This window comes from Rattus norvegicus, chromosome 5, assembly GCF_021556685.1.
Source record: "Rattus norvegicus strain SHRSP/BbbUtx chromosome 5, alternate assembly SHRSP_T2T, whole genome shotgun sequence".
NCBI lineage: Eukaryota > Metazoa > Chordata > Mammalia > Rodentia > Muridae > Rattus > Rattus norvegicus.
Window position 1 is genome coordinate 82264481 of NC_141538.1, and position 24619 is coordinate 82289099.

Genomic DNA, 24619 nt, shown 5'->3' on the forward strand with positions numbered 1-24619 from the left:
TTGGTGTGGGAATTTCTCCACGTCAGAAATTATAAGGAAGTCTGTGGTGTCCACAAATTTTCTCAATTTCCTGACCTTGAGGGTCAAGGCCAGGCTCTGTGGCCCTCACCACTTGAGGGCTAGCCTCTGGGTTATGGCCACTTAAGGTGTTTACTAAGCAGCTGCATCTACCTTGTAGCAAATAAGTATGAAGGGTAACCATTAAAAACCCTGAGGCAAGACTAGATACTCTGTGCCTCTTCAGGGTAAGGGCCCCTGTGCAGAGAATGAGTCCTGGTCCCCTTTGGGAGAAGTGTTGTGGATTCCCGGGACTGGGACTGCAGGCAGACCTCGCCAGAGGGATGACTGTGTTGTCAGGCTACACTATTATTCATTAGTTAAAGTTGTATCAAGTCCCGGGGAAAGCCTGCCCCGAGGGATAGCTCAGAACTGTCACAGAAGCAGGTGCCTTCAGGACAGACAGTTGGACACAGGACAAGTGAGCTACAGGGAGAAGTATCCTTAGGGGACAACCCAGAGCTCTCAGTTTGTCTTCCCATAAGTACTGAATAGCCCACCTGGGTTAGCACAGATCTCATTCCAGGACTGGATAGGTAGAGGCAGGGCAATCTTGGGTTTGAGGCCAGCCTGGGCTACATAGAAAGATCTTATCCCAAAGCGTCCAAGAATTGAGCAGATTTTTATGAGGACATTTGGTTTTTAATAGAGAATTCAGAACTGTGTAACAAACAAACAAAACCATGAACCTGATGTTCCTTCCACTCACTGGTGGGAGCGTGCCAGCATATGGAACCTGTGCTTGATATTTGCCTTCCAAGCCGCTCCAGAATGCTCCACTTCAGAGTGCTCCCTCCAAGCTCCCATCGGCAGCTGTCTCTGGCAGACGAGGGTGGATGGAATCCTGATGCTGATTGTTAGCCCAGCTGGGAGAACCTTCCCACAGCCTCTTTCTACACAGTTGCCTGTCTCCCTGGTAGCTTCTAACCTGTCCACTTCAAACCAGAGCTATGATCATAAACACGGTCCCTTCAGTCTTTTCTGTTGGAAACTAGAAACCCCAAGTCCCAGACTTTGAGGAAAAAGGAAGTGCCTCTGTGTCTCAGGGGACTATAGAGTGTTCTAGACTCAACATTCTGCCTGCCCGACAGAACACTTCAGCAAATGGCCTTGGGGCATGAAAAGCAATTTTGGTGCTGAACTAGCCATTAACGCTGGGGTCACTTCCCAGAGCACTGACCTGGTTTCTGATACAAGGATGGCTTTTCCACTGGAGAGCATAGCAAGCCAGGAATCTTCAACCTCCACTCATTGTCTGCCCAGCACCGGGGTACTGGGTGGATGCAGTTAGTACCAGACAATTACAGGAGACTCTCCAGGGCATGGGCATGGGCATGGGCATGGGTCAGGCTTGTCCTCAAGCTACCCTGGCCAGCCCACCTCCTCTCTTTCCCACATGGCAAGAATCTAGCCCAGCCCAGTGCTTTGGACTCTGGTCCAGGCCTCAGCTGATTGGAGCAGATGCACCAGGAAGACCAGGAGACAACCCACCAGGTCATAGGGCATAACCCACAAGACAGACAGTCCAGGTTGGGGGGTGGGGGTGAATAGCAGGCACTGCAGTTCCGGGTGATTTTGGATGGGTAAGGGGACTGGCTGACACTTGGAGGAAAACACTAGAAAAGACTTCGTGTGGCAAGGGTTGGGGGCAACCTCAGGGAATTGGGCACCCCAGGACACCACTATGTATTTGTCCTTGCGTCTTTGTGATCCCTGTACAACCTCTTCTAGAAACAAGTGTTAGAGCTTCTGGTTTTGGGGAGGGAGCTGATCTTAGAATTGAGAACAGTGTCTAGTAAACGTTGCCTTTTTAAAAAGACGTGGCTTCTTTTTGTTGTTGTTGGTTGATTGGTTGGTTGGATATGTGTGTGTGTTTGTTTGTTTGTTTGTTTGTTTGTTTGTTTTGAGACAGGGTTTCTCTGTGTAGCCCTGGCTGTTCTGGAGCTCACTCTATAGACCACACTGGCCTTGAACTCAAAAAGATCCACCTGCCTCTGACTCCAGAGTACTGGGATTAAAAGTGTGTGTCACTACCATCCATTGGGTTTTCTTTATTTATTTATGTTTGTTAAAGTAAATCAAAATAACCCCACTCTACTCCTGAAGAATGAGGAAATGTTGTGTTTGAAATGGTGCCCAGCCAGGATCTTGTACTGCAGGATGTTGTCAGATTGCACGCCATGCTTCCTTCTCTCCTGGGAAGGCTGGTTTACTCATGCCCTGAGCTTCCCTTCCTCTCCAATACCCTTATTGTGACAATGAGATGCTAACACACAGAATGCTAGGAAATGACAGCTTGTTTTATTGGGTCCAGATCATCTAAGCTGGACTGCACAGTGACGGACCGTGGCTACCCTCTGGCTTGCAGACCGGCTCCTTCAACTGCGTGTTAGCTCCTCGTACCCTGCAGACACAGAGCGACTCAGAATGGGTCCTTTGGCTAGAATGAAACATCACTTGCTCAATAATCTCTCTGTGGGCATTGCATGGAACAGCCTGGCCTTCTGCCTCCTCGGACTTGCTGGAGGTACCATTTCTCAGTGGGAAGAGCAAGACCCAGAGAATCTAAGTGGCCACTCTACCCTGGTCTTCCCACCAGGTGAGCACCAACCCTACAGTTGGTACTATGGAGTTGGAGAGGAGAGTTGGAGGTAGGAAGTTTGTCCCATTTTGTAACTTCTAGTTGCTCTTGGAGGTTGGCCTGTATTCCCAGCTACTCGGGAAGATGATAAATCAAAGCCTTCCTGGGCTATAAGAAAAAGTTAAGACCCTACCTCAGAACAAAAGCATTTAAAGGGAATAGGGAAGGGTTGGGGTGTAGCTTAGTGCTAGGCATGCGGCAGGGATGAAGTTCAACACTAAGCAAGGGAGGGACCCCCTTGGTCCATGTGGTCAGCCTGAAGGATCTGGGGAGGCAGCTCCACCCAGTTCCTTAGCTGTCTTGCCCGCCTTCTGCTAGTACCTGGCTAGCATCTTCTCTGGTCCAACTAGGACCAACTAGGGCATAGTCCTGGGCTTGGCCCATTTCCTAGGTGGGAAGCTGAGACCCAGAGAGTGAATTCTACCATTTACCAGGACCCTCTCGCCTGCCTCCCTGGTCCCCCGAGGGCCTCCTACCATCACCAGGGACTCCACAGTACTCCTTGCACTCCTTCTCAGAGTAGAACTTGTTGCCGTTGCCTTTGCAGCCCCCATAGATGAATTGGATGCACTTCCCTTGCGCTGCATCAAATGCCCAGAGTTCTGCAAAGGCTCGGCAGGGGCCTTGGACTATGGGGAGATTGCAGGCCGCTATGGAGGAAAGAGGGACATGGAGTGTTAGTCAGTCTTGCACCTGCTGTTGGGACATGCACAGGACACTAGATGGGGACAGAGAAGCCTGAACATCTAGATTACATGGTCCTTCTTTTACAGACTGGGAAACTGGATGGGTCCCCAGAAAAACAACAAACAAACAAAACATGACTGACCCAGGCCACCTGCATCTAGATGTGGAATTCCTAAGTAACCTTGCTCTGGATTCCACCTTGAGAAAACCTTAAGTCCTGCTCATGGGCAGACAGGTCTGTGGGACAATGAGAACTGGGGACATCGAGGGTCCAAATACAAGATGCACTCACCTATGGTCCGGCACGTCTGCAGGCATTCCTTCTCGGAGGCGAAGTTGTTACCATTGCCTAGGCAGCCGCCATACTGGAAGGTCTCGCAGGCCATGGAGGCGCCATTGTAGTAATACTTCTGCTGCATCCCCAGGCAGGGACCTTCTGAGTAGTTGAGCTGGCAGGAGTCTGGGAAGAGCCGGAAGAACAGCACTTACTGAGCGCTTGCTGTGTACCTGTGCATGACTTGATATGCACTGTCCATGCTAACAGTGCTTGCTGTGTACCTGTGCATGACTTGATATGCATCACCCATGCTGACCGACAGGTCTATCAACACATCCTTTGGATGAGAAGCAGGTGCCCCTTACCTTCTTCACCTCAAGATGGTAAAGCTCAGAATGAACGCCCAAACCCCAAAACTCAAAAACCGGTGTTCATTACACCCCATAATCCAGAATGGGAGGTTTACCAGTGACCTGAAGATCTATCTGCCCAGAGAATCTAACTGGGTTTCCTCACAGATAGCCACCTTGAACTCTTCACAAGGTACCATTCATGCCTTTGCTCTCCTGTGATCCATAAAACCCTCTTAATGCCTGTACACAGCCTGAGTTCCCTTGGCCCAGGAAGGGTCTTTCATCACCTCACTTCTGTCTCCTGAGAATCATCAGCCCTTTGATGATGATGTCCTTTGGACCTAACATGGGCTCCTTTGGAAGTCTCCCCACAAAATCCCAGAGCAAACAAAACAAAACAAAACAAAACAAAACAAAACAAAACAATGTCCAGCCCAAGGCCTATAGTGGAGAAAGCTTGGCATTTGCTGAGCAAGTTAAATGAACTGACATCCAATAGAGCATCCTTCCATCCTTCTCCTTTACTGATACAAGAGTCCTAAAGGTCAGCTCAGGAGACGAGTATCCCATTATATAGCAGAGAAAACTAAGGCTTGGTGAGAGTGCAGACAGGATAGAATAGAAATTCACTCCTCATGGCAGAGATAAGCCCTCCTGAGCCTGGGACTATCTGTTGCCCTTCCCACTCCAACCATGAAGGTTCAGAACTTCATCTGTCTTAGTCATAGCTGAGAGATGGGCCTTGCAGTGCTGAGGGAGCCAGTCTGAGCTAGCCATGGGCTCAGCCAGCCATGGGCTCTGTTCTCCACAGCATGGCTGAAGCAGTTGAGCAAACAAGCCTCCTTACCTTCTTTCTTGAGGGTCCCAGTTATGAGTGGCTCACTCCCTGACCCTTCATTCTCTTGGGGCAGCACTGCCCGCCGGGCTCTCTGGGGAGAGAAGAGAACAGCTTTGCAGAGACCTCACTACAGTTGCTCACCTGAATCCCTGCAGTTGTGGAAACAAACCAGACTGTTTAACGAGATTCTAGCCCCAGTGTCCATCTGAATTCACAGAAAGGGCTCAAGAGGGTTTATGGCTGCAGAGCCCCCTGAGGCAGAGTTCAAGGCCAATTAAAAAAGGGATGGGGATGGAGACCGTTGTTCACTAAGCATCCTGTTTTCTCAAAGAAGTGATCTAAGACTTGAAAAGGTGGAACTATGGTGGTCTTAGATTGTTTCTTCTTTTAAAGGGTAACTGAAATTTATCAGGGCCCTTCCAGATTCATCTTAACCTGGTGACATATAGGCCTTCCTTGGTGAGAAAGGAGAGATGGAGAAAGGGGAAACAAGTTAGATAACACAGCTGCTCAGAGGAATTGGATTAAATTGAAGGACTATTCCCAACTCACAAGGATAAAGAAATATGAGAGGGTTGGGGATTTAGCTCAGTGGTAGAGCGCTTGCCTAACAAGCGCAAGGCCCTGGGTTCAGTCCCCAGCTCCAGAAAAAAAAAAGAAAAAAGAAAAAAGAAAAAAAGAAATATGAGAGCAAGAAATGTGGGGGAAAAAAAGCCACCAGTGAAGTCACAATAGCATCTATTGGTGTAACGGCCACCATCGGTGATGGAAACCATTGGAGTTGGAAAAGATGTTTGGGTTAACCTCACAGTTGATAGTAAACTACCATTTAGATACTGCAGGAAATAAATCCACATCCTAAGTGTTACAGGAAGAAGACAAATAAGATAGAAACAATACAAGAAAACTTTTCTGAGTTGAAGGAGTCGGGTTGTCCCGTTATGAGGGAAAGATAAAATCATCAAAAGTAAAACAAACAAAAACCTCCTAATGGACATTGTAGAGAAGAAGGGTAGGGAACCTGGAGAGCCCCAGGGTAAACAGGAGGATTTAAACACAGAAGTTCAAGAGCAAACGATGACCATTGTGAGAAGGATCACAACCCCAACATTGTCCTCTTGCCCAAGCTGCTGACCGTACGATAGACTCACAGTCTAAGCTGGGTAAATGTGTTCACTGGATCTTATGTCAACTTGACACAAGCTATCTGAGGGGTGAGAACCTCAATCGAGAAAATGTCTCCATGAAATCAGGCTGTAGGCAAACCCAGTGAAGCATTTTCATATTTAGGGATTGATGTGGGCAGACCCATCCCATTGTGGGTGGCAAGATCCTGGCTTCTAATTAAGGAAGCAGGCTGGCTGGACTTTAAGGAGCAAACCAGGTTTGTGTCCTAGCTAACTTTCTTAGCTTCCATTAACACTGCTTGCTTCAAACTACTTACTTTTGAGGAGAGAAGCCCTCCCCCATGCAACCGCAGAGTGCGACGTGAGGACATGGTTTCCGTTTCTTACAAACCCTGTGTTCTAGACACTTGAGGCTACACTTGTGTGTCCCTGAACATGTGTGCGTATTCCAGCTGGCTGGAATAAAGACCTTCAATTGGCTATTCCTTATGTCTGAGTGGTCATCTCTGGTGAGCTTTCCTCAACATGTGGAGACAAAGCTGAAGACAGGGAGTGGATCCTGTCACTAAGCTGGGCCACCTGCTCAAGGGCATGAAGATCGAATCTCAGGAGAAGATCTACCTGTTCCCTCTCCAGGGAGAGATTATTGAATTTTTCTTGGGGCATCCCTTAAGGATGAGGTTTAAAGATTATGCCAGTGCAGACGCTGCCCACTGAACCAGCTTCAGTGTTTTGTCACTATTGGGGACTACAGTAGTCATGTTAGTCTGGATTTTGAGTGCCCCAAGGAAGCAGCCACTGTCATCCAAGAAGCCAACACCTTGGCCAAGCCTTCTGCTCGCCCTGTGTGGAGCCAAGCCTTCCGCTCTCCCTGTGTGGATAGGCTTCTGGGGAACAGCATTTGCAAGCTCCTCACTGCCTCATGCAGGGTGACAGGCTGCTGTGGCTCTGTGCTTGTGGGCCTCATCCCTCTCCCCAGAGACACTGGCATTGCCTCTGTTCCTGTGCCCAAGAAACCAGTGTGGCTGGACAGTTCTTAAGCTGCCAGTCTGTAGACTGCTGGGGGGGGGTGTTGCTGAAGAGGGGTGGAAGAGATACTCACTGCAAATGAAGTGGACTCTACCTCCCGATCACCAGGGACACATTCTCCTAAGGCAGAGGACACAAAAGAAAAGTGAGCAAGAGGCCCAGGCTCTGGAAGGTAGACAGATGTCCTAGACCCATATTTCTATTTGGTGGACACCGTGCCATCATGGAGGGCCCTCCTCACAGCACTCAATGCCTCTGGTGGGACAATTAACAGACCTTCTTCACCCTGTCAGTATTCTCAAATCAGCTGCAGGGGCATTTATGGAGCACTTCCAAAGCATCATGCTGCAGCCTCTAATGGCTTCTTCTCACAGACCTCTCACAGCAGGCTTTGAGGCGGGGGGGGGGGGGGAGGCACACATTGTAATCCCATTTGACAGATGAGGTAAGTAAAGGTCTAGGATGACTAGCCAGAAGTCACACCTCTGTGACTGTGGTGTCTGTGTCCTCAACCCCAAGGCTTTGCTGCTTCCTCAGCAGTGCCTGTGGATACCAACATGGATACTCCTGACCCTGGGATAAGAATGGTTTAGCTAGTGCATGCTCTGAGACTTGGAGCAAACCTGGGAGCTCTCTCGTTCTCTGTAGAGAGGGAGAGGACTGTGGCCTTGTTTGGCTCTGAGTGTTACAGGAAAGATGCAGGGACTGGGGATGTTCTCTGTGGGACAAGAAGGAGGAGAGTCAAAATTCAGAGTCAAGCAAGATACCACTTACCTCTGTCGGCCATAAAAACAATGGAGTTCTCAGGGATGCCCACACTCAGGGCCACCTCCCTGAACTCCTGCAGAAGGCTGTCCCTCAGCTGTGGTTCCCGGCCTGCAAACAGAAAGCAGAAGAGATACTGAGAGCCCCAGGCACCCTGTCCAGCTAGATGACTGTGTCCAGTAAAAAGTGTGGAAAGGACTGGCCCATTACCTCTCTATGACATACCATTGAAAGATGGCCCCAGGAGAGAGGTGGGGCCCATCAGAGGTCCTGGGTCCTTATTCAGGGTTATTCCCATGGGCCTGTCTGGGCCTTGGTGGCTCTAGAGTCACTTTTCCCTGGCCCCTTTCCATTTTCATGGTAGGGAGGGGTGCGCACATGTATGCATGCATGCATGGGCACATGTGTTTGTCTACGTGGGCACCTGTGCAGGTGGAAGCCAGAGATTGAGGAAGGCATCAGCTTCCACTGTGCTCCTACCTTACAAGGGCAGAGTGTCTCAGTCAAACTCAGAGCTCCCAGATACCACTTGTCTCCCTTGGCAGTTTGTGTGGGATCCCCTGTCAGGTCCTGTCAGTTCCCCTGCTGGCTGGAATTACAGGCAGGTGACCACACCCACGTGGTGTTTATGTGGGTTCTGGGAATCCCAACTTGGTCTTATTCTTGGTGGCAATCACTTAAGTCACCGAGCTGTCTCCTCAGCCCTAGGAGTAGCTTTTAGAGTTGGCGTGAGAATTCTACCTCACCCAGGATGCTGGGACTGGGGATGCTTGAGCTCTACCTCCTCAAGGTCAGGGCCCATTGCCCCTTCCTACCTGGGAGTTCTCTCACAAAGAAAGGCAAGCTGTCTGCTCCTTCCCACCCAAGGTCCATGGATGACTAATCTCTGCACCACCCCAGCCCCACCCTAGCGCCAACAGAGTCATTGTTAGGGCCTTTACCATAGAGCTTGGCAGTGATGGTGGGTCCGTGGCGGTGGCTGAACTTCTTGGTAAGGAAAATGGCATATTCGTCATAGTTGGTGTGGACCACATAAGATTCCAAGGTTGCATTCCATTCTGTGTGGGAGATGCAGACAGACGAAAGGAGTCGTTCTTGGTCTTCACCCTGGAGGCCCATCACCTGCCCTCCACTCACATACCTGCATTCATCCCCACAGCCACACAACCCTTGTGAGGGCTCACCATCTGCTCTCCCAGCATCCCTCGCTCCCCACCTGCTAGACAGCATCAAGCCACCCACCTCCACTCCACCCATCCACTCTGTCTGCTCTCCTTTCCTCTTTTCTGTCTTCCTTCCTGTCTCCCTCCCTCTCTCCTTCCCTCCTTCCGTCTCTTCCTCTCTCCTCCCTCCTTGGTACCTTCCCCCTCTCTCTCCTGCCTTCCTCTTTTCATTCCTCTCTTCCTTCCTCCCACCCTTCTGTTCTCCCTCCTTCCTTGCCCATCACCTCCCCTCCCATCCCACCCCCAGCTCCTGTTCTTTTCTCCTTCTTTAATTTGAAAGCAGAGTCTCATTTAGCACAGGCTGGCCTTTTGGCTTGCTGTGTAGCCAAGGATGACTTTGAACTGATCCTTCTTCCTCCACCTCATTGCTGAGAATATATGAACCACCACGGTCAGCTTTCCTTTCTTCCTTGCTCTTTCCTTCTCTCCTGTCTGCCTTTCCTTCCTTCTTTTCTCCGTCACTCCATCTGCCTGCCTTTCAGACAGCCCATCAACTCATCTGTCCATTCGTTTGCTTACTGTTGCTCATGCACTTGATCTCTCCCTCAGTCACTACCCATGCGCTCATCACGTGCACAATGATTTGGCACACAGGACAGTCAACAGACAGTTGCTAAATCTTGGAGTAAATTTGGGTCCATATCCCTCTGCTGCACAGCACCAAGCATGTGGCATGGGGAGCTGATGATGTCATCTTTGACATTCTGCACGTCTCCCAGTTCTGGTCATATGCTAACTGGGGGCGGGGGTGGGGACTGTGGAGTGCCAATATGGCAGTGATGCATTTGGAGGAAGGATGGATGACTTTTTAGATAAATGGGAAGGAAGGTTGCAAGGGTGAAGGGGGGAGAGAAAGGGGAAAGAAGGGACTGTGGTGTGTCCCCTCACTCACTGGATTTGTGGTAAAGGAACTTTCCGTCAATGTCTGTCTTCTGATACACCCCGGAGATCTCCTCGCAGACACCTTTCCTGGCAACAATAAAGCCAAAATTTCTAAATATCTTGTTTCATGGTCATCCTAGCCCTTGGAAATGCCTCTTTGTACATGAGGAATAGAATAAGGGGGTATGCTCATGAGTCCCGGCAGTAAAGTCACTGTCATCATCACTGCACATTACCCTGGTGGCAGTGACGAACTTTCATTCATTGCCTAATGTCCCCATCTAGGACATGGGGATGACACATAAATGCCCCTTATGGCTGTCATAGGGATCTCTTAGCCCTTCTTATGGGTCAGGGAAGCGCTATAGAATCTATTACTCTTACACAATCACTCCTTGTCCTGTGAACAACACTTGTGTCACATGCTGGGGACACAGAGGAAAGCCTGACAGGCCTGTCCTTCATGGGGCTTGTAGTAATGTGGGTCAGGAAGTCTATCCAGGGCCAGATGCAAACAGTGTACTCAGCAATATGTAGAAATACTGTACTCAAGAGGTCTAAGGGGACTTTCTGGAAGAAATGGTATGGAAGTAGCTGAGACTCACAGAATTAGGCCAGGGAGACAGGGAGATGTACAATGGCCTGGAGGGGTGAGAGCGTGAAGGACTCTGAGAACTGAAAGCTCTGTTGCAGAGGGTTGCAAAGGCCATGCATGCAGCAGGGAGGGGGGAGCTGAAAGGGCTAGAGACCACGTCAAGATGTCACTTGATACTGAGGGCAGTGGGGAGCTAGGGAAGGTGCTCATCAGTAGGTGTGGCTTTTAAAAGTCTTTCTGGTTGCTAGGTGAAGACTGGATCAAAGGGGGGAAGACGGAGGTTGAAGGTGGAAAGGAAAGTAGATGGGTTTCAGGAGACAGAAAGGGAAGAAGGGAGGGAAAGAGGGAAGGAGGGAGGGATGAATGGAGGAAGGGAGGCTAGGACCACAGTGGCAGCAGTGGAGGGACGACAGGTGGGAGGGGCTTGGAGAAGGGGGAGAACTTCATGGTGGAATGAACGGCAGCAGGGAGAAATAAGTAGAGTCTAAGAACTTCACCCCAGACCCACTGGCCTGAGGCTCTCCAGCTAGGTCATTGGAGTAGTTGTTCCCTTCCTCAGCAGAGGGAGGAATACCCATGAAGAGGCAGGTTGCACAAGAAGTCCTTGAGAGGCACTCGAGGCATCTGCTGGAGAGGATAGCTGTGAACCTGAGTCTCAGAAGCGAGGTCCTAGCTGTGGTTCCCAGGACAAGATGGCGGGGAGGAGCTACTGGGGAGCCTGGTCACTCCTGCACCCCACTCACCGCCATTGAGTACTGGTCACGCTGATCTCGGCTTCTGTCGCCCCCTCCTGCAGCACCAGTGTGCTCACGCTCATCTTGTTCTTAATCCGCCTCAGCCACGGGCAGGTGGAGCCCACCGCCAGGTTGAACCATTTTCCATAGATCTAGGAGGAACCACAAGCTGGAATCTGGATTTAACAGGCCCTTGAGAAGACATGCTCACATTCCCCCTCCCTCTTCCAAGGATCAGCCCTTTAAGGGACAGTGTCCCAAGGTGATGGCGAAGTTCCAGGTATTTAAGGCAGAGGTGTGCAGAGTCCCCCTGCCTTACACAAGGCCTCCTCCACAGAAGTAAAGTGTCTGAGATGCCCCTATGGGCAAGAAGGGTCCAGGCTGCATATTCTGAGGTCACCAGCTATCACAGCCCTGGAAGTGAGGTTTGGGCTTTATAACTTCCATGGCAGTGTCTGCCACCTTGTGAGGCAGCCTTTGAATGTGCCATGGAGACACTAAAACCTGATAGGACTTTCTAGGACCAGACGACCACCTCTTCCTCTTGACAGAAGTTGGATAGAGCTGACCTTCCAACCCCTGGCTCTCCAGCACACCTGTTCCTTGTCCTAAAGTATAGAAAATCACCTGGAGAGTTCTGAAACCCTCAGATAGATCATGAAGACAGTGTTAAGGTGGACAGGGCTCCCTACTCAGATAACTTTATAATTCAGGACAAAGCTGGGATCGCTGACTCTACAACACACCCATGCGCACGCATACACAAGCATGCACATGCAAGGGCACGTGCAACATACAAACATATTTGCACATACACATAGACCCGTAATGCCATGCCTGCCACAGGGCAAGGTGCCCCTAGGCTCACACTTCATAATTCCCCCAACCCCACAACCAGTGTCCTACTTCTTTTCCTCCCATAATCCCTCAAGCCTGTCCCCAAAGCTCACAGGTTCATGCCCACCCTATGCCACCTACCATATGTGGATTCCTCTGGGGACCCTTGAACACAGGGAAGATTTGGAAGATACTAGTAAGCTTACAGAGGGCCCCAAAGAATGAATGGCAAGCGAAGGAGCTGTATCTTCAGAGAATCTCAGAATAGCCTAACAGTCTGGCAAGGAAGGGCTCCTAGAGAATGAGATGCCATCTACAAGATAGGAAGATGGGCACCCCAAGACAGGCAGGCCTTAGCCAGCAAGGCCCAGTGCCATGGGCATACCACCACTGTGGCCACCTCAGCCAGAGAGGGCAACCTTACCCGGGCCTCATTGAAGTTCTCCTGAACCTGGATATCTGGCAGTGTTGGCACATTGTCAGCCTTCAAAGTGAGGCAGGCAGTCAGCAACAAGAACAGGGCCCCGAGACCCTGCATGGCTCTGCAGTCTTTGGCCTTTGATGTCTCACAGCTTGGTGTGGGAACAGGGACTAACTCCCTGCCAGGGGCAGCTACAAGCTAAAGCTGGGGAAAGGGCCGGAGGCAAATGATGACCTTGGTGTTTGCTCTGTTCAGCTAAGGCCAATCAGGGTCTTGGGTCAGCTCTAATCGATTCCTACAGCCCAACCCAGGTCCAATTCTGTGGACAGGAAGCCATGATTACTGATTCTGAAGGGACATTGACCAAGCACAATAGGGTTCAGACCCTAGCAAGGTTTCTTTATAGGTTTAACTCTTTCCAGGGTGCAGAGGGGATGGGAAAGTCAGGCTACCACTGGCCTTTCCCTCTAGTCCTTCCATACCATGTGAACCAGGTAGCCTGGTTCTGGGTTCTTTCTCACATGACAGAACTAAGGCCCAGGTAAGTTGGCCAAAGAGCATCCTTCCTCCCAAGACTCTTCCTTTGGTCTCCGGAGTCTCACATCCTTTAAGATAAATATAACAGGGAGAGATGCCATTCCTTCACCAAGCCTCAGTGGTTTCCCACAGTGAGAGCATCAGAACCCACATGAACCTCCACACTTGCCTCAGAATCCTGCAGTTGCCTTTCACAGCCATGTTTTAACTCTCCTGGAATGACAAGACCCACTGGGGCCCTGCTGTAGGAAAGGGAGCATCCGAAGAAGGTCAAGGGCGGAGCCTCCAAAGCCGCAGCTTCCTGCGGTCTTCCTGCTGTGTGAGCTTGAAAAAGTTGTGGAGCCCCTCAGTGATCATTTCTTCACCAATAAACAGGGCTAACACCAGTACCTGGATCCTAGAACTGGGGTGAAGGTTTAAAGGGTTAATGCCAACAGGCAATAGCACTGTCCCTAGGGTGTAGTAAGAACTGAAGGTGACTTGTAACCTCCAAAAAATGTATGTCTATGTTGGTCCAGAACCACAGAGCAGGATGCTACTTTTAGATGAGACCAGCTAAAGCAACTTTAGAGAGGATGACACACTGTGTCATTCCTAATGATTTAGGGTTTTTTGTTTGTTTGTTTGTTTGTTTGTTTGTTTGTTTTACAATTGTGATCCAAGGAAGGTAACACAGTGACATTTTGATTTAAAACAACAACAACAACAACCACCAAAAGTTCTTCGAGACAGAGTTTCATACAGCTCGGGCTACCCTTGAACTCGATTTGTAGTCAGGGCTGCCCTTGAATATCCGATCCTCCTCACGAATGCTGGAATTACAGGCATGTACTTACTACCATACCTGGTTTACGCTGTGGCAGGGGTGAAACCCAGGGCTTCCTGCACATTGGGCAAGAGCTCTACCAATTGAGTTACGTCCTTAGCCTCTAGGTTTACGTACTCTATTGGCAGGTTTTTAAACCCACATCTGCTCTGTGAGAGCACAGGCTCCCAGCCATGGTTCTATGATCCCTCTCCATTCCCTTCTCTCTCCACCAGGGTTGCTAGCCACCGTCCTGCCCACTTCCCCGCTCCTCTCACAGCACAGACCTCCATACAGCAAGCAATCCCTGTTAGAGCTGAGACCCAAGAGCTTTGCACATGCAAGAAACAAGGGATCTGTTCCATAGTCAGTGTACCGTGTCCCTTCTGTGACACACAGCAGGCACAGTCCCCCTTTTGCAGGTATCCAGAGCACATGTGTCTGTCTTTCTGTAAATGAGAGGGTTTTCAATGCACCATAACAGATGGCTTGGCCATGGATAGAATTTCCTTTTTCCTCAGGCTGCCAGGAAGCACAAAACCTCCATACACATTTCAACACAGCAACTGTCTTGACTTAACTTTCTGGCATAGTAGCCTTCTTTTGTGTTCCTGATTCTCGGACTTTAAAAAAAACCTATATACTTGTTTGTGGGAATAGTCTGTGCAGGAATGCACCTGCCACAACACATGTGCTACAGTGGAGGTGCATGAGGAGGTCAGAGGACAACTCGCAGGAGTCAGATCTCTCCTTTCACCATGTGTTCCAGGGATGGATCTCAAATTGGCAGGGTTGGCAGCAAGCGTCTATCCACTGAACTGTCTTTCATGGTTGGCTAAGGGAGGGTACAAGGAGGGAGGGAGGGAGGGAGGGAGGGAGACAAAGAGACAGAGAGGAAGAGAAAGAGAAGAAGGAGAAGAAGAAAGAAGAAGAGGAAGAGGAAGAGAAAGAAGAAGAGGAGGAGGAAGAGGAAGAAGAAGAAGAGGAGGAGGAGAAGGAGGAGGAGGAGGAAGAGGAGGAGGAGGAGGAGGAGAATAAGAAGAAGGAGAAAAAGTTGTTGTTGAGCATGTTGACTCTTTGTTCTGTGGAAGCTTGGAGACAGCCTTTTTTTTTTCTTCCCTAATCTATAAATTAGAGAACAGAGCAGTTACCATTTGGCTCACTTGAGGGCAATAGAGACCCACTTGAAAACATATGCGGTGTGTATGCCGGAGGTCCCACGCCCGCGGATCCCGGCCCGCAGCAGCTCTCTGCTCCCAGACACCATGGGAGAGAGACCTCACCGCCTGGTCAGGTGGGCACTCCTGAGGCTGCAGAGCAGAGGAGACCACCAACACTGCCCACTCCTGCCCACATCCCTGGCCCAAGAGGCAACTGTATAAGGCCTCTGGGTTCCCGTAGGGGAGGGCCCAGGAGCGGCAGGACCCCTGCGCCTGAGACACCGCCGGAACCTGAAGGAAACAGACCGGATAAACAGTTCTCTGCACCCAAATCCCGTGGGAGGGAGAGCTAAACCTTCAGAGAGGCAGACACGCCTGGGAAACCAGAAGAGACTGCACTCTGCGCACATCCAAACGCCAGAGGAGAACACCAAACGCCATCTGGAACCCTGGTGCACGGAGGCTCCGGGAAAGAGCGGCGCAGATCTTCCTGATTGCTGCCGCCTCGGAGAGGACTTGGGCAGTACTCCACGAGCAAACTTGAGCCTTGGAACCACAGGTAGGACCAGCTTTTCCCCTGCAAGAGACCTGCCTGGTGAACTCCAGACACAGGCCCACAGGAACAGCTGAAGACCTGTAGATAGGAAAAACTACATGCCCGAAAGCAGAACACTCTGTCCCCATAACTGGCTGAAAGAAAACAGGAAAACAGGTCTACAGCACCTCTGACACACAGGCTTATAGAACAGTCTAGCCACTGTCAGAAATAGCAGAACAAAGTAACACTAGAGATAATCTGATGGCGAGAGGCAAGCCCAGGAACCCAAGCAACAGAAACCAAGACTACATGGCATCATCGGAGCCCAATTCTCCCATCAAAATAAACATGGAATATCCAAACACACCAGAAAAGCAAGATCTAGTTTCAAAATCATATTTGATCATGATGCTGGAGGACTTCAAGAAAGACGTGAAGAACTCCCTTAGAGAACAAGTAGAAGCCTACAGAGAGGAATCACAAAAATGCCTGAAAGAATTCCAGGAAAACACAATCAAACAGTTGAAGGAATTAAAAATGGAAATAGAAGCAATCAAGAAAGAACACATGGAAAAAACCCTGGATATAGAAAATCAAAAGAAGAGACAAGGAGCTGTAGATACAAGCCTCACCAACAGAATACAAGAGATGGAAGAGAGAATCTCGGGAGCAGAAGATTCCATAGAAATCATTGACTCAACTGTCAAAAATAATGTAAAGCAGAAAAAGCTACTGGTCCAAAACATACAGGAAATCCAGGACTCAATGAGAAGATCAAACCTAAGGATAATAGGTATAGAAGAGAGTGAAGACTCCCAGCTCAAAGGACCAGTAAATATCTTCAACAAAATCATAGAAGAAAACTTCCCTAACCTAAAAAAAGAGATACCCATAGGCATACAAGAAGCCTACAGAACTCCAAATAGACTGGACCAGAAAAGAAACACCTCCCGTCACATAATTGTCAAAACACCAAACGCACAAAATAAAGAAAGAATATTAAAAGCAGTAAGGGAAAAAGGTCAAGTAACATATAAAGGCAGACCTATCAGAATCACACCAGATTTTTCGCCAGAAACTATGAAGGCCAGAAGATCCTGGACAGATGTCATACAGACCCTAAGAGAACACAAATGCCAGCCCAGGTTACTGTATCCTGCAAAACTCTCAATTAACATAGATGAAGAAAGCAAGATATTCCATGACAAAACCAAATTTACACAATATCTTTCTACAAATCCAGCACTACAAAGGATAATAAAGGGTAAAGACCAACATAAGGAGGCAAGCTATACCCTAGAAGAAGCAAGAAACTAATCGTCTTGGGAACAAAACAAAGAGAGTGAAAGCACACAAACATAACCTCACATCCAAATATGAATATAACAGGAAGCAATAATCACTATTCCTTAATATCTCTCAACATCAATGGCCTCAACCCCCCAATAAAAAGACATAGATTAACAAACTGGATACGCAACGAGGACCCTGCATTCTGCTGCCTACAGGAAACACACCTCAGAGACAAAGACAGACACTACCTCAGAGTTAAAGGCTGGAAAACAACTTTCCAAGCAAATGGTCAGAAGAAGCAAGCTGGAGTAGCCATTCTAATATCAAATAAAATCAATTTTCAATTAAAAGTCATCAAAAAAGATAAGGAAGGACACTTCATATTCATCAAAGGAAAAATCCACCAAGATGAACTCTCAATCCTAAACATCTATGCCCCAAATACAAGGGCACCTACATACGTAAAAGAAACCTTACTAAAGCTCAAAACACACATTGCACCTCACACAATAATAGTGGGAGATTTCAACACCCCACTCTCATCAATGGACAGATCATGGAAACAGAAATTAAACAGAGACGTAGACAGACTAAGAGAAGTCATGAGCCAAATGGACTTAACAGATATTTATAGAACATTCTATCCTAAAGCAAAAGGATATACCTTCTTCTCAGCTCCTCATGGTACTTTCTCCAAAATTGACCATATAGTTGGTCAAAAAACGGGCCTCAACAGGTACAGAAAGATAGAAATAATCCCATGCATGCTATCAGACCACCACAGCCTAAAACTGGTTTTCAATAACAATAAGGGAAGAATGCCCACATATACGTGGAAATTGAACAATGCTCTACTCAATGATAACCTAATCAAGGAAGAAATAAAGAAAGAAATTAAAAACTTTTTAGAATTTAATGAAAATGAAGGTACAACATACCCAAACTTATGGGACACAATGAAAGCTGTGCTAAGAGGAAAACTCATAGTGCTGTGTGCCTGCAGAAAGAAACAGGAAAGAGCATATGTCAGCAGCTTGACAGCACACCTAAAAGCTCTAGAGCAAAAAGAAGCAAATACACCCAGGAGGAGTAGAAGGCAGGAAATAATCAAACTCAGAGCTGAAATCAACCAAGTAGAAACAAAAAGGACCATAGAAAGAATCAACAGAACCAAAAGTTGGTTCTTTGAGAAAATCAACAAGATAGATAAACCCTTAGCCAGACTAACGAGAGGACACAGAGAGTGTGTCCAAATTAACAAAATCAGAAGTGAAAAGGGAGACATAACTACAGATTCAGAGGAAATTCAAAAAATCATCAGATCTTACTATAAAAGCCTATATTCAACAAAACTTCAAAATCTACAGGAAATGGACAATTTCCTAGACAAATACCAGGTACCGAAGTTAAATCAGGAACAGATAAACCAGTTAAACCACCCCATAACTCCTAAGGAAATAGAAGCAGTCATTAAAGGTCTCCCAACCAAAAAGAGCCCAGGTCCAGACGGGTTTAGTGCAGAATTCTATCAGACCTTCATAGAAGACCTCATACCAATATTATCCAAACTATTCCACAAAATTGAAACAGATGGATCACTCCCGAATTCCTTCTATGAAGCCACAATTACTCTTATACCTAAACCACACAAAGACCCAACAAAGAAAGAGAACTTCAGACCAATTTCCCTTATGAATATCGACGCAAAAATACTCAATAAAATTCTGGCAAACCGAATCCAAGAGCACATCAAAACAATCATCCACCATGATCAAGTAGGCTTCATCCCAGGCATGCAGGGATGGTTTAATATATGGAAAACCATCAACGTGATCCATTATATAAACAAACTGAAAGAACAGAACCACATGATCATTTCATTAGATGCTGAGAAAGCATTTGACCAAATTCAACACCCCTTCATGATAAAAGTCCTGGAAAGAATAGGAATTCAAGGCCCATATCTAAACATAGTAAAAGCCATATACAGCAAACCAGTTGCTAACATTAAACTAAATGGAGAGAAACTTGAAGCAATCCCACTAAAATCAGGGACTAGACAAGGCTGCCCACTCTCTCCCTACTTATTCAATATAGTTCTTGAAGTTCTAGCCAGAGCAATCAGACAACAAAAGGAGGTCAAGGGGATACAGATCGGAAAAGAAGAAGTCAAGATATCACTATTTGCAGATGATATGATAGTTTATTTAAGTGATCCCAAAAGTTCCACCAGAGAACTACTAAAGCTGATAAACAACTTCAGCAAAGTGGCTGGGTATAAAATTAACTCAAATAAATCAGTAGCCTTCCTCTACACAAAAGAGAAACAAGCCGAGAAAGAAATTAGGGAAACGACACCCTTCATAATAGACCCAAATAATATAAAGTACCTCGGTGTGACTTTAACCAAGCAAGTAAAATATCTGTACAATAAGAACTTCAAGACACTGAAGAAAGAAATTGAAGAAGACCTCAGAAGATGGAAAGATCTCCCATGCTCATGGATTGGCAGGATTAATATAGTAAAAATGGCCATTTTACCAAAAGCGATCTACAGATTCAATGCAATCCCCATCAAAATACCAATCCAATTCTTCAAAGAGTTAGACAGAACAATTTGCAAATTCATCTGGAATAACAAAAAACCCAGGATAGCTAAAACTATCCTCAACAATAAAAGGACTTCAGGGGGAATCACTATCCCTGAACTCAAGCAGTATTACAGAGCAATAGTGATAAAAACTGCATGGTATTGGTACAGAGACAGACAGATAGACCAATGGAATAGAATTGAAGACCCAGAAATGAACCCACACACCTATGGTCACTTGATTTTTGACAAAGGAGCCAAAACCATCCAATGGAAAAAAAGATAGCATTTTCAGCAAATGGTGCTGGTTCAACTGGAGGGCAACATGTAGAAGAATGCAGATCGATCCATCCTTATCACCCTGTACAAAGCTTAAGTCCAAGTGGATCAAGGACCTCCACATCAAACCAGACACACTCAAACTAATAGAAGAAAAACTAGGGAAGCATCTGGAACACATGGGCACTGGAAAAAATTTCCTGAACAAAACACCAATGGCTTATGCTCTAAGATTAAGAATCGACAAATGGGATCTCATAAAACTGCAAAGCTTCTGTAAGGCAAAGGACACTGTGGTTAGGACAAAACGGCAACCAACAGATTGGGAAAAGATCTTTACCAATCCTACAACAGATAGAGGCCTTATATCCAAAATATACAAAGAACTCAAGAAGTTAGACCGCAGGGAGACAAATAACCCTATTAAAAAATGGGGTTCAGAGCTAAACAAAGAATTCACAGCTGAGGAATGCCGAATGGCTGAGAGACACCTAAAGAAATGTTCAACATCTTTAGTCATAAGAGAAATGCAAATCAAAACAACCCTGAGATTTCACCTCACACCAGTGAGAATGGCTAAGATCAAAAACTCAGGTGACAGCAGATGCTGGCGAGGATGCGGAGAAAGAGGAACACTCCTCCATTGTTGGTGGGATTGCAGACTGGTACAACCATTCTGGAAATCAGTCTGGAGGTTCCTCAGAAAATTGGACATTGAACTGCCTGAGGATCCAGCTATACCTCTCTTGGGCATATACCCAAAAGATGCCCCAACATATAAAAAAGACACGTGCTCCACTATGTTCATCGCAGCCTTATTTATAATAGCCAGAAGCTGGAAAGAACCCAGATGCCCTTCAACAGAAGAATGGATACAGAAAATGTGGTACATCTACACAATGGAATATTACTCAGCTATCAAAAACAACGGCCTTATGAAATTCGTAGGCAAATGGTTGGAACTGGAAAATATCATCCTGAGTGAGCTAACCCAATCACAGAAAGACATACATGGTATGCACTCACTGATAAGTGGCTATTAGCCCAAATGCTTGAATTACCCTAGATGCCTAGAACAAATGAAACTCAAGACAGATGATCAAAATGTGAATGCTTCACTCCTTCTCTAAAAGGGGAACAAGAATACCCTTGGCAGGGAAGAGAGAGGCAAAGATTAAAACAGAGACTGAAGGAACTCCCATTCAGAGCCTGCCCCACATGTGGCCCATACATATACAGCCACCCAATTAGACAAGATGGATGAAGCAAAGAAGTGCAGACTGACAGGAGCCGGATGTAGATCGCTCCTGAGAGACACAGCCAGAATACAGCAAATACAGAGGCGAATGCCAGCAGCAAACCACTGAACTGAGAATAGGACCCCCGTTGAAGGAATCAGAGAAAGAACTGGAAGAGCTTGAAGGGGCTCGAGACCCCATATGTTCAACAATGCCAAGCAACCAGAGCTTCCAGGGACTAAGCCACTACCTAAAGACTATACATGGACTGACCCTGGACTCTGAAACCTCATAGGTAGCAATGAATATCCTAGTAAGAGCACCAGTGGAAGGGGAAGCCCTGGGTCCTGCTAAGACTGAACCCCCAGTGAACTAGACTGTTGGGGGGAGGGCGGCAATGGGGGGAGGGTTGGGAGGGGAACCCCCATAAGGAAGGGGAGGGGGGAGGGGGATGTTTGCCCGGAAACCAAAGAATTATTATTAAGTATTAAATAAATTAAAAAAAGAAAAGAAAACATATGCTGTGAATGTCTATGTCTACTCCAGGGTCTGTCCCACTATCTGGGCTACATGTATTGCACCAACATGGCCACACACACACACACACACACACACACACACACACACACACACATCTTTCTATCTATCTATCTATCTATCTATCCATCCATCTATATCTATATCTATAGATATAATTTCTTTTTATTTTATGTTCATTGGTGTTTTGCCTACATGCATATCTGTGTGAGGGTCAGAAGCCTTGGAACTGGAGTTGTAGATAGGTGTGAGTTGCCACGTGGTTGCTGGGAATTGAACCCGAGGCCTCTGGAAGAGCAGCCAGTGCTTTTAACCACTGATCCTCTCTCTATTCTCCCCAACATGACTTTTCTGACCTTGCTGTCAGGCTGGAAAGCCCAGGGCACTCAGGGTACCCCAGCTCTGATCTCAGATTGTTTGGGACAAGTCCATTTCCTCATTTTACAACCTGCTTGGGTGGGGAGAAGTGGGAGGATGGCTCAGTGTGTTGATTTACATCACAACATGCCCATGGGGGTAAGATGGGGGTGGGAGAGGAAGCCTGGTTCCCTTGGGGTGCTGATTCTGTTCTTGCTGCAGATGTTTGCACTCCTGAGATTATTAACCAGAACAAACAGAGGGACCTCAACCAAGGCCACCTGGACTTTGAGCCACTTTTAAACATTAACAGAGGTTACAGCGATGGAAGGTGGGACCCCATCCCCTCTTCTCTTTTGTCTCTCACAGTAGAGTTCAGAAGCTGAAGATCCCCTGCCCTCCTGGGTGGGGGGCAAAGTTTACAGGAATCATCAGGATTCTGAGACGATTTAAAGGTGGGGAGAAAGTTGCTCATCCAGTAGCCTTAAGGGTCCCCAGCACAGCAGGGATCAAAGACAGATGAACACAGTGGAAAGGGGGCCTTATTCAAGTTAACTTGCCCCACGTGGGGCCTAAACAGACCTGTTCCTACACCCACACTCTGGCTTCATGACTATTCAAGTTTCGTTATTTCTAGCTTGTCATTAGGAACAGGATAGGGACCCTGAGATGGTTTGAGGAGGAGGCAGGCAAATGGGGTAGGTCTAAAGCAGGGTATGGGGGGGGGGTCATTGGAGGGGGACTCACCCCAAGAGTGGACATGGAAGACATGAGTGCACAGGGGAGCGAGGTCCCAGAAGGGGTGTCACCTCAACACGATGATCAGAGTCACAAAAGTCCTAGAAAGGGAAAATGGAGAGAGAAATACACGTTGAATACAATACATGCATGTATACATACATACATACATTCATGCATGCTTACATACATGCAAACATACATACAATATACATATTTACATACATTCATACATACAATATACATGCATGCATACATACATACATACCAGAGCAGGTGAGATGGCTCACTAGGTTAAGGTGCTGCTGCCAAGACTAATGACTTGAGTTTGATCCTAGAAACCCACACGATTGAAGGAAAGGCCTGACCTCTGAACGCTGTTCTCTGAACCCTACACTCATGTGCACACATATGCACACACACAAAATAGATACACATAAAACATTTTAAATTAAAAATTGAATACATCCCTAGGCAGGGAGCTTGGAGGACAACAGGGAGAGCCTGGGCCAGTGGGATGGGCAGGATTGCCAGGGCTCAGGGCTTGCTGCTGCCCTGGGGGCACAGGGTTATTTATGTCCCAAAGGTGATCGAGAGTGAATCTGGGGTACAGGAGATCAGTAGGGAGACAGGAAAGGAGTTGGAATGCTCAGGAGGCTTCCAGGAAGAGGGAAGGACAAGACATTAGAAGCTGTTACTGGGCGAGCAAGGACCTCAGGGACACAGGGCAGAACAGAGGTCAGTGGTTGTAGGCAAGCTTAATGTCACAGGTTGTCCTTTCAGAGCCACCAGAGGGAAGCGGGAGTGGGGGTGGCACTATGACAATGAGGAAAGAGGAGGTCCTCACGGCCCAGCTGAGTGCCACACTCTGCTTTTCATTCCCCACCCTGTGCCAGAGAGAAAGCCAGGCTGGTGATCTATCTCCGTGAGTGCCTGCCTGGCATGTGTGAGGCCTCAGGTTCGAATCCTTGCAACCATTGAAGCTGGGTATACAAACCTGTAATGCCAGCCCTTGAGGAGTAAAGTTTGAACTAAGGCCATCCTCAACTACATATCAAATTCAAGATCAGACCGGGGTATTTGAGATCTTGTCAAAACGGAAGGAGTCGGGGGTGCCACCTGGAGACCTGAGTATCAGCATCCCGTGACTTGCAGGGGACTACAGGAAAGTCCTTTCCCTCTTGGCTTAGGCAGTTTCATCTAAACATCCAGATGGGATAGTGCTTACTCAAATGACACGGCTGAAACAATGCGTGGCTCACATTGTAGAATATTCTCAAACGTGTGGACTTGAGGAAGCCACCACTGAGCCTGCTCCATACCTGGCCGGGACTGTACTGAGGATGCATGAGTGCCTCTTGTCCACGTGGGGGCAGCAGAGGACTTACAGAAAACAAAGACAAGGAGGGGCTCAGAGGCCTGCAGTGAAGGCCTGCGGGGCGGGGTGGAGGGTAGATAGAGCCTGCCTGCCTGCCTTCCTTCCTTCCTCCCTCCCTCCCTCCCTCCCTCCCTCCCTCCCTCCCTTCCTTCCTTCCTTCCTTCCTCCTAACCAGCTTTAACCCCCTTTCGAGCCTCCTCCTTGACCTGCCAATCCTCATGCCTGATAGGGAGCTGCAGGTTGAGCTAGGCTCTTAAACAAAATGGAAGTCCCTGGGGCATTCTGCTCCAGAGACCAGGAACTGGGCACACAGGCTGTCATGCACCCAGGAGATCTAAGTGTCCTACAGGCATTTCTCTTAAATCTCTGTTCAGGTCCTTATTTTGCTGGTAGCCATGTTTTGCTGAGTGGAAAACGGAAGCTGAAAGATCAGGTGTTGGAGGCTACCTGCAAGTAAGTCTCTATTACAAACCCAGATCTGACTCCCTGTCCCCCAAGGCTCTCTGCTGACCTCCCCACCCCTGGGCCTGGAGACCAGCAGGACCTCTTAGCCACGCCGTCCAGGAACACCTGTGACCCCTGCTACCTGTCACTCTCTGTTAGGACTTAGCTTTCTGTTCTGATTGAAGTGGGGTGATTCAGAGTTCAAAGATGGATGACAAAAGCCCACGACGCTCTTGTTCCTTGCAGAGAGCTGGGATTA

At 47.8% G+C, this 24619-nt stretch overlaps 1 protein-coding gene across 3 annotated transcripts; it reads right to left on the reverse strand.

Moving 5' to 3' along the window:
- Positions 1–2336: 2336 nt before the first annotated feature.
- On the reverse strand, positions 2337–23019 carry Ambp (alpha-1-microglobulin/bikunin precursor). 3 transcript variants are annotated; one of them, XM_087660431.1, is made up of 12 exons: positions 22807–23019; positions 22548–22639; positions 12470–13406; positions 11218–11360; positions 9890–9966; positions 8716–8832; positions 7784–7885; positions 7083–7129; positions 4863–4944; positions 3678–3845; positions 3175–3348; positions 2337–2461 (listed from the first exon to the last, which is right to left on the reverse strand). In XM_087660431.1, the coding sequence occupies exons 3-12, from the start codon at positions 12581–12583 to the stop codon at positions 2436–2438; spliced, it is 1050 nt and encodes a 349-aa protein (XP_087516557.1). In that variant the 5' UTR covers positions 12584–13406; positions 22548–22639; positions 22807–23019; the 3' UTR covers positions 2337–2435.
- Positions 23020–24619: the final 1600 nt, after the last annotated feature.